Source organism: Rhineura floridana, chromosome 3 (assembly GCF_030035675.1).
Source record: "Rhineura floridana isolate rRhiFlo1 chromosome 3, rRhiFlo1.hap2, whole genome shotgun sequence".
In the NCBI taxonomy this organism is placed as follows: Eukaryota; Metazoa; Chordata; class Lepidosauria; order Squamata; family Rhineuridae; genus Rhineura; species Rhineura floridana.
Window position 1 is genome coordinate 222963328 of NC_084482.1, and position 10414 is coordinate 222973741.

The following is a 10414-nucleotide window of genomic DNA, read 5'->3' on the forward strand; positions in this document are numbered from 1 at the left end:
ATAAAATAGCAACAACAATAGGTTCAGCTGAACATATGAAAGTAATGCTGCCTAAAGATACACAACAAATAAAAAATAAACTGAAGTATGAGAAACAGAAAAACAGAATCAGCCATGATGATTTATATGGTGTGTATGAGCTTCACTATGCTCTGGAAGGGTTTGTATGTGAATTCACTCTTGTCCCTGAAGTGTCTGTAATGTTGGCACTTCCAGAAATTGTTAGCATATTTGAAGAGGTGATAATGTTGAAGCCAAACACACTTTTGTCTTATGACACAACCTTTCAGCTTGGAGATTTCTATGTGTCACCTTTAATTTTCCAGTGTGCTTTCTTTGAGGAGAACCCAGCAATCCCTTTGGCCATACTGATCCATGATAAGCGCACAACAAACGTGCATGAGCGGTATTTTTTATTTATAGGAAAATGTGTGCCCAAGATCAACAATGATTCCACTGTGATAGTCACAGACAGAGAAGCAGCCATAGTGCTGGGACTTTGTGGTTTTTTTACCCCATTTAATTGGTTGCCGTAACAGCAACACAGCCAGTCGCCGTGGCAATTGTGAGAACTGTGCTCGTGCTCAAGCTGCTAGCCCTAAATTGTGATCAGCTATAATTCTGCGCCACCCCAAAATGTCCATGCATGGAAGTGCTTGCTGGGGAGATGGCTGCGATGGGTGTGTGAGAGAAGTAGGTATTTTGGTTACAGCTGTGAATTGTACGGAAGGGCTTCATGTGATAATGTCATGTGAATACCATGAGGTGGCTGGCTTTGCAGTGTACACAGTTCCTAGGAAAATGTCCTTACTGTTGGAACTCCTCCTATGGCCCTTCTTTTTTCCCAGAGCTTGGAAAAGTTACTTTTTTGAACTACAACTCCCATCAGCCCCAGCCAGCATGGCAACTGGATTGGGCTGATGGGAGTTGTAGTTCAAAAAAGTAACTTTTCCAAGCTCTGTTTTGTGCATGTGGGAGGGAGGCTGAGGCTTCTTTGTTAAATGTGCACAAGAACAAAAACTTGACACGGTTGGAGTTTTTTTTCATATATTTTAAAATAAACGTATTGGAGCTGACGAAACCAAGCTCGACAGGCACCTCTCATTACAAAGAAATAGAAAAAAGGTAACAACTAGAGTGTTTGTCTTCTTTGCATCAGGAGCATGAGGTGGGTTGCCATGTGCACCGGTAAAAGAGGAAGTTGGCTGGTTATAGTAGGTAGAAAAATAACTCAAAGAGGTCAGAAGAGGCACTAGGGCTTTGTGGAACATTAAAAAAACCCTCTGAAATACACACTTCACAGCTTGACAACTCTTGAAATCAACAGTTATCAGCTCCATCTTGGCATCACTGGAAGTACCATAGTAGACTCTTCAGGTAAAGGCTACCCTTTGACAAACTACAGACTGGTGTCCATGGAAAGCAAAAGACCACCACCACATCAGGAAGTGACTTGAAGGGAAGGCCTGAGAAGTAAGGGGAGGGGGAAAGGTGGTCAACTGTTTTAAAGGAAAAATCACTTTGAGGAATAGTTCTCAATAGCCTTCCTAATTTCCTCCAGGAATCTGCAGACTAGCATAATACTACCAGGAGGATGATGCCAAGGACAAGAGTCAGGAGGGACAGGCACAGGGCTGTGATGTTGAGGCACTGGGCAGTAGAACCATAGCTGGTAGCTCCACTGTAGTCACCAACCACTTTGCGATCTCTTGCCTGATAGGAGAGAAGGAAGGAATAGTCAGCGATTAAAAGCAAACTGGAAGATATGCTGCTAGTACATTGGCAGAAGAACTACTCCCACACTCCTGGATTGGAGCTTGCCCACCAAGAAGTCCAGAGAGAACGTAGCATGCAAGAATCTCATGCATCATCCCAAAGCTGACTCTATATTAGGGGTCACCAACCTTTTTGGACAGTGGGCACATTTTTAATTTTGAGAGTCCTGTGGGTGCCAGTCACAAGATGAGCGTCATGGGAGTATGGCATAACACAACATTAGACAGTAAAGTCATGGCGAAGCTTTTCCTATAACTAGAAAAGGCTTAACCTGATGAATTTCATCCTACCATACAGCTGATAAAAGCACAAGCACACTGTTTTCCCCCAATGCTAACCCTAAAACAAAGCGTAGGCTGCCCCATTAAACACAAACTAACTTCTGAGTAGACATGTTTATCATTGTACTGTAAGTTAACTGTAATTGAATTCTTAATGAGTGCCTGGTCATTAACTCCTGCACAACAGGAGACATACTTAAGCCTTTTCATATTTGCCTTTGGAGGAGGATTTTTTTTTTTAACATCCTCCCACAGGTACTGTATAGTAGCGTTTCCAGAAAATAAGTTCTAGGGACTACCTTATCTCAAATGAACCCATCACAGGAAAGATGCATCCTGGTTGCTAGGGGAAAAGGAAGGGCAAACTACAGAGATTCTAAGAACTAGAAAATAAGACACAAGCAGGAAAAGTGCACTAAAGGGGGAGGCAGGGATTCCTATCTGCTTCATAGCTTTCTTTCTAGGAGGGCTAGAGACTTATGTTGTTTTTTTAAAGAAAGCTCAGAGTCTGGGGCCCCTGTCCGGGGGTGCCACTGAAGCCCATCGCAGCGAATTCACTCTACAGGCTCTAGTCTAGCTAATACTTCAGCGGGGAAGGATCAGAATAGGCCAAAGCACTTATACTGTGTCACTTGCTAAACTAAAGCCCCACCAACACAGAGTGGTTTTAATAGCCAGTCCCTCTTCCAAGGGAACTCTGGGAATTTTAGCTCTGTGAGGGGAATGGGATCTCCTAACAACGTTTAACACCTGAAACAAACTACAGTTCCCAGGCTTCTTTGGGGTGAGCCATTGCTGTTTAAAAGTGGCAAAAGCGTTTTAAATGTATGGTGTAGATGCAGCTTAAGTTACACAGAAAAAATGTATCTCAGCCCCCTAAAGTTCACTCTAGTCTGATTGCATACCGCAGCTATAGGGCATGGGGCATAAATTACACAGATTTAGCAGAAGGACAGGGTTCCTCTTTGAAACAAAACAACAGGAGCTTATACGACTCTGCAGAAGTATTTTTCATGGAGTTGCACGTTTGCTAGCTTTTTTCTTAATCCTCCAATACTAGAAAAAGTGGCAATATTATGGCAGTGCTAGTGCAATTTTACAAGTCTAAGTATGTGCAAAGATGGATCTGATGTGTGTCTGTAGACTTTGTTTTCGACACCCATCTGTTTCAGAATAGAAGAGATCTACAGGGCAATCCTATGTATGCCTACTCAGAAGTAAATGTGTACTGGACTGCAGCCTTAAGGCAGGATTAGTGCCACTTTCAGAAAGGACCTATCTCTACACAAATAAAAAAAAAAGTTTTAAACGGGCTCTCTTTTTTCAGCCCTTTACAGCGGCCTTTAGCTCCTCCCCGTTATCTAAGACAAACTTCTTTTCCTTATTTAAACAAAATGGAACCTCATCACTTTGAGGGATACTCAGAATTGGAATCTTCTTGCAGGGCTTGTCTATGCCACAGTCTACAAACATCTGTATTGTTGAATCACAGCCCTTGAACAGCCTTAACCAATTTGATCAACCGCTGCCAAATTATTAGATGAACCTGACGTTTACACATCAGTAAGTTATCCGACACCAAAAAGCATGTCTCCAGGCCTATGGGGTTTGATGTCATGAAATGCTTGTCTGTCTGTTGCCATTGAACATAGTTATTTTTCATTATGAAAGATGGTACACAAAACAAAATAGAACACACGTGGGTGCCCTGCCACAGCAGTGTAGCTCCGCCCTCGTTCTTTACGGCTTGGGCTGTTTGCGTTCACGGACCCGGGCAAGATTAAAGTTTAACGTTACATCCGCAGTACTTGCAAGTGATTTGCCCACCATCACCTTTCACCCTGGATGAAATCTGAATGCAAAATTCCGCTCTGGAACCTGGGAAGAAATAATAGAGCCATTGTCCACCTCTTGCCATTGGGGGGGGGGGTCATAATTAATTATCACACCCCCTTCGGCCGTGTAGCACTCTTACGGATACTTTTCATCTCCCATTGAGGTCAACGGGGCTTGCTTCCGAGTAAACGTGGCCAAGGAACGGGCTTTTAGGGCGGCTGGAGTGACTTCTAGGCACCCTAAACTTTAAAATTTAAAGCCTGGTCTCGCCCCACAGGTTTTACATTCGCTATCTTCACACACACATCCCGGTCAGGAGGCAAGTGCGTGTGGAGTAGGAAGCAGTGAAAACATCCCATTTACAAAGGAACTCACGTAGATACTGCGCTTCTCACCTTAATGGAAAAGACCAGAGCCATGAACCCGAGGCAGCAAAAGTTGAAGTACAGCATGCTGCAGATGGACCAGAGGAAGTGGTCGCGGGGCGGCGTCACATAGACCTGGCTTTGGTGCATGTGGATCACGGTAGATCCAGCCGACGGGTCCGTAACACCGACCATCGCCATCACACGCTCCTCCTTGTGCTCCTCGTAGCGCGGCAAACCCCCGTTGCCTTCCACAGGGAAGGTGAAGCGGGCGCTGCTCGCCATTTTCTCGCCTGGACTCTCTCGCAGGGCTTCCAGCCGCGGTTTGCTTGAGATGGTAAAAGACAAGAAGCATAGAGGCCCGGCACAAACGCTCTTTTTCCTGGACTAAATTAGTGTGAAGGGAAGGAACCGAAACTTATCCCTACAGCTGGGTGGGGGACGGTGTAAAAGCCGGAACGGAACGCAATGGAACAGGCCGGAACGGGCCCTTTATAAAAGAAGTTGATGCCAAAAACACTGGGCTGGTGTTAGAGGCACTTGAGAACAATATTTAGGAACAAAAACCATTCCGATAGCATTTTTTATTAACCCTTTAACCAAAATGCCCTCCGGAACGGAATGAAACAGCCTGGAACGGCGACTTCCCAGCGAGCCAGACCCACCAAATTCACCAGTCCAACATGACTACATGGGATGCATGCAATAACACACAAAACGTCCGTGCAAACCACGTTCCGATATCCGTTCTGGGCTATAATACGCTTTTACGTAAAACAGCCCGGAACAGCGACTTCCCAGCGAGCCAGACCCACCAAATTCACCAGTCCAACACGACTACATGGGATGCATGCAATAAGACACAAAATTTCTGCGCAAACCACGTTCCGATACCCGTTCTGGGCTATAATATGCTTTTATGTAAAACAGCCCGGAACGGCGACTTCCCAGCGAGCCAAACCCACCAAATTCACCAGTCCAACACGACTACATGGCATGGATGCAATAAGACACAAAACGTCTGCGCAAAAAACGTTCCGATACCCGTTCCGGGCTATAATACGCTTTTACGTTAAAAAGCCCAGAAAGGCGACTTCCAAATCAGCCAGACCCACCAAATTCACCAGTCCAACATGACTGCATGGGATGCATGCAATAAGACACAAAACGTCTGCGCAAACCACGTTCCGATACCCGTTCCGGGCTATAATACGCTTTTACATTAAAAAGCCCAGAACGGCGACTTCCCAATCAGCCAGACCCACCAAATTCACCAGTCCAACATGACTGCATGGGGTCCATGCAATAAGACACAAAACGTCCGCACAAACCACGTTCCGATACCTGTTCCGGGCTATAATACGCTTTTATGTAAAACAGCCTGGAACGGTGACTTCCCAATCAGCCAGACCCACCAAATTCACCAGTCCAACACGACTACATGGGATGCATGCAATAAGACACAAAACGTCTGCGCAAACCACGTTCCGATACCCGTTCTGGGCTATAATATGCTTTTACGTAAAACAGCCCGGAACGGCGACTTCCCAGCGAGCCAGACCCACCAACTTCACCAGTCCAACATGACTGCATGGGATGCATGCAATAAGACACAAAACTTCTGCGCAAACCACGTTCCGATACCTGTTCCGGGCTATAATACGCTTTTACGTAAAACAGCCTGGAACGGCGACTTCCCAATCAGCCAGACCCACCAAATTCACCAGTCCAACATGACTACATGGGATGCATGCAATAAGACACAAAACTTCTGCGCAAACCACGTTCCGATACCTGTTCCGGGCTATAATACGCTTTTACGTAAAACAGCCTGGAACGGCGACTTCCCAATCAGCCAGACCCACCAAATTCACCAGTCCAACATGACTGCATGGGATGCATGCAATAAGACACAAAACGTCTGCGCAAACCACGTTCCGATACCCGTTCCGGGCTATAATACGCTTTTACATTAAAAAGCCCAGAACGGCGACTTCCCAATCAGCCAGACCCACCAAATTCACCAGTCCAACATGACTGCATGGGGTCCATGCAATAAGACACAAAACGTCCGCACAAACCACGTTCCGATACCTGTTCCGGGCTATAATACGCTTTTATGTAAAACAGCCTGGAACGGCGACTTCCCAATCAGCCAGACCCACCAAATTCACCAGTCCAACACGACTACATGGGATGCATGCAATAAGACACAAAACGTCTGCGCAAACCACGTTCCGATACCCGTTCTGGGCTATAATATGCTTTTACGTAAAACAGCCCGGAACGGCGACTTCCCAGCGAGCCAGACCCACCAACTTCACCAGTCCAACATGACTGCATGGGATGCATGCAATAAGACACAAAACTTCTGCGCAAACCACGTTCCGATACCTGTTCCGGGCTATAATACGCTTTTACGTAAAACAGCCTGGAACGGCGACTTCCCAATCAGCCAGACCCACCAAATTCACCAGTCCAACATGACTACATGGGATGCATGCAATAAGACACAAAACTTCTGCGCAAACCACGTTCCGATACCTGTTCCGGGCTATAATACGCTTTTACGTAAAACAGCCCAGAACGGCGACTTCCCAATCAGCCAGACCCACCAAATTCACCAGTCCAACATGACTGCATGGGGTCCATGCAATAAGACACAGAACGTCCGCACAAACCACGTTCCGATACCTGTTCCGGGCTATAATACGCTTTTATGTAAAACAGCCTGGAACGGCGACTTCCCAATCAGCCAGACCCACCAAATTCACCAGTCCAACACGACTACATGGGATGAATGCAATAAGACACAAAACGTCTGCGCAAACCACGTTCCGATACCCGTTCTGGGCTATAATATGCTTTTACGTAAAACAGCCCGGAACGGCGACTTCCCAGCGAGCCAGACCCACCAACTTCACCAGTCCAACATGACTGCATGGGATGCATGCAATAAGACACAAAACTTCTGCGCAAACCACGTTCCGATACCTGTTCCGGGCTATAATACGCTTTTACGTAAAACAGCCTGGAACGGCGACTTCCCAATCAGCCAGACCCACCAAATTCACCAGTCCAACATGACTACATGGGATGCATGCAATAAGAGACAAAACATCCATGCAAACCACGTTCTGATTCCTGTTCCGGGCTACAATACGCTTTTATGTAAAGCAGCCCAGAATGACGACTTCCCAATCAGCCAGACCCATCAAATTCACTAGTCCCACACGACTGCATGGGATGCATGCAATAAGACACAAAACATCCGCACAAACCATGTTCCGATACCCGTCCCGGCCTATGGCTGCTTCTCTGTCTGTGACTATCACAGTGGAATCATTGTTGATCTTGGGCACACATTTTCCTATAAATAAAAAATACCGCTCATGCACGTTTGTTGTGCGCTTATCATGGATCAGTATGGCCAAAGGGATTGCTGGGTTCTCCTCAAAGAAAGCACACTGGAAAATTAAAGGTGACACATAGAAATCTCCAAGCTGAAAGGTTGTGTCATAAGACAAAAGTGTGTTTGGCTTCAACATTATCACCTCTTCAAATATGCTAACAATTTCTGGAAGTGCCAACATTACAGACACTTCAGGGACAAGAGTGAATTCACATACAAACCCTTCCAGAGCATAGTGAAGCTCATACACACCATATAAAATCATCATGGCTGATTCTGTTTTTCTGTTTCTCATACTTCAGTTTATTTTTTATTTGTTGTGTATCTTTAGGCAGCATTACTTTCATATGTTCAGCTGAACCTATTGTTGTTGCTATTTTATGCTGGTAAACTTTGCACGGGCCAAAGTGTTTCTGCCCCATAGCTTCTGACAATACAGAATGCATGGTATGTACATGACATCTCATGGAATATTTTTTCATATTTCCATGAGGCACAGATAGTTCAGGTCTCTCATCCTGTCCAAGCGCTGGCTGGGGTTGATGGGAGTTGTAGTTCAAAAAAGTAACTTTTCCAAGCTCTGGTTAAATCCTTGTCTATGTTGGGTAAAAATTAAAAAGGTGCATTTAGTTTTTTGGTTATGCCTTCTGTCTTGCTTAAAGTGACACAAGCAATATTAGGAGTAGCGCCAGAGTGGCTTCTAGTTGACGTTTAAGATAAAATGTCGACATATTTCCTGGTAACCTTACCCTTTCTTGTTCCAGTGGCTCCTTTGAATAAAAGCCGGTTTAAGCTGGAGATTTCCCCTCCCCACTATTCCCTTTTACTCTCGTATCACACTGAGGTTGATTGCTTCGCATATAGTTACAAATCATAACATGTATAGAAATGTTAAAGTTTCTTTGATATGCAACTCTAGCAGCTAGAGGCACCTCCTCTGTATCTCTCTTTGTTCTGTAATTGCTGAATGCTTATCTCAAGGACATGTGAAATATGCAAACCCATAGTCTGAAAGATATTCTGATGTTTCCACTTATGCTCTCCCTCTACACCCCCTTTCCCTCCTTCTGCCATTCTTCCTTTCTCCTATAGTGACGATCAAATGTTTCTTTGTAGTTTGTGACGCTGCTCCCCAATATTGTAACCTTTGGGGAAAGGCTATATATTCTCTGCTCTAACAATAAAACAGGGTTCCCATTCTGAAGGCTTTGAGCTGTAAGTAGTGGGACCCCTTTGCAAAGGATTTCTGTGTCGTTTTTAATTGATCTCTGGTAGTGGGTCTTTTTGCACTCAACTCCCGCACCCCTCCCGGGTGGATGTGAGCTGGGGTAGACAGAGACAGCTCGCGTGTTTGGTTTGGACCTAACATCTATGTAGTAATAGTTGGCTCCTTTCCTTCTGGGCTTGGTGTGTTGCAGCAGGAGTCACATGGTTGAGTCTTGCTCTGCCTTCTAAAAGGGGAAATGTGTTTAGATACTGAAATGCAAGCTGCTCCTTCTAAAAGGTGCTAACAATCTTTACAAGCCTTGCAAAGAAGAGTACAAAAGTTACTAGTCCACTTTTTAATGGTTTTTTTTTTTTAGCTAGCCTACTTGCTTAGACATATCTGTCTTGGCATTTGTGGGCTAAAAGAAAGAGCCAACTATTGTGAAACAGTTTTAAAAAACAGCTTTAAAAACCTTACACATGCAATATATGCAGCTGCAGCTATACAGAATGGAAAGAGAATCATGGAAACTAGTTTTCCCCTCACAGAGCTACATTCCCCAACTACCTTTAACAAAGTACAGTTCCCAGGATTTGGGGGGGGGAGCCATGTGCTTTAAATGTACAGTGCGGATGTGACTCTTGCTTCTTGGCATTTTGAACAGAGGTCATGTTCCCAGAACTGGACCTGCTCTTGCCCTTTCTTGCTGTTGCTGCCTGTTCACTTTCCCTCTCCAAGCATGCAAGAACTTGCCTTGCATTCTCATTTTGGGTGGATTGGATTCAGAAAGAGAAGGGAAGCTAACAGGCAGCTGCGCCAGTGCTGAGGAGGAAGAGAACCCACCCATATAGGAGGCCCATGGAGAACATCGGGGCCAACCCTTCCCCCCAAAAAAAGAAAAATCTAGAGCTGGTACTATGTGTTCCTAAGGGCACTGTTTGCAAGAATAAAATTTTTAAACCCCCCAGAAACAACAAGCACAAGAAAGAAATAAGTGAACGTTTCTACGAGAGCTAAACTCAGAGCTGGAGGCCAAATTAATCCCTTCCTTTATCCTCTTGCATTTGACAAAGGGCAAATTGGCAGCTGGTATATGCAGTCTTGCCTGAACCTGTGTGTGCTGCATGATAGTTACAAACATTAACTGGAGTTTCAGCTGAGTATGATACAGGCTGACCGAGAAAGAAAAGAAAACGTTCGACACCCCAACAAAGGATTTGGGATTGCTGGGATTATATATGGTTTGCTCCTGGGTGGAGATCAGAGTCCTCATTCATGACCCCCCCCCACTCCTCTTTAAGCACACAGCTGCCAGGATCTTTTCAGGCCCCCTCCCCCTTTGCTCTGTGGGAAGGGTTTCTCTGCCCTTCCTGCTAGGGCTATATGAGCACATCCTGTGAGAAAAATGAGATGATACGACGCAAAGGGACCCTGTGTAGGCACCGCCACGGCTCCCAGCCTTCAATGCTATGGACTGGCAGCTGGTGCAGAAGAACCTCCCTGTCCCACCCGTGTCATATGGAGGTGTCTCTACCTA

General features: G+C 45.4%; 1 protein-coding gene across 1 annotated transcript; it reads right to left on the reverse strand.

Annotated features, from left to right (window-relative positions):
- Positions 1-1030: 1030 nt before the first annotated feature.
- LOC133381766 (interferon-induced transmembrane protein 1-like) lies at positions 1031-4723 on the reverse strand. Its single transcript, XM_061621186.1, has 2 exons — positions 4289-4723; positions 1031-1713 (listed from the first exon to the last, which is right to left on the reverse strand). Exons 1-2 carry the CDS (start codon positions 4541-4543, stop codon positions 1573-1575), a joined length of 396 nt encoding a protein of 131 aa, XP_061477170.1. The 5' UTR covers positions 4544-4723; the 3' UTR covers positions 1031-1572.
- Between the last annotated feature and the right edge of the window lie 5691 nt (positions 4724-10414).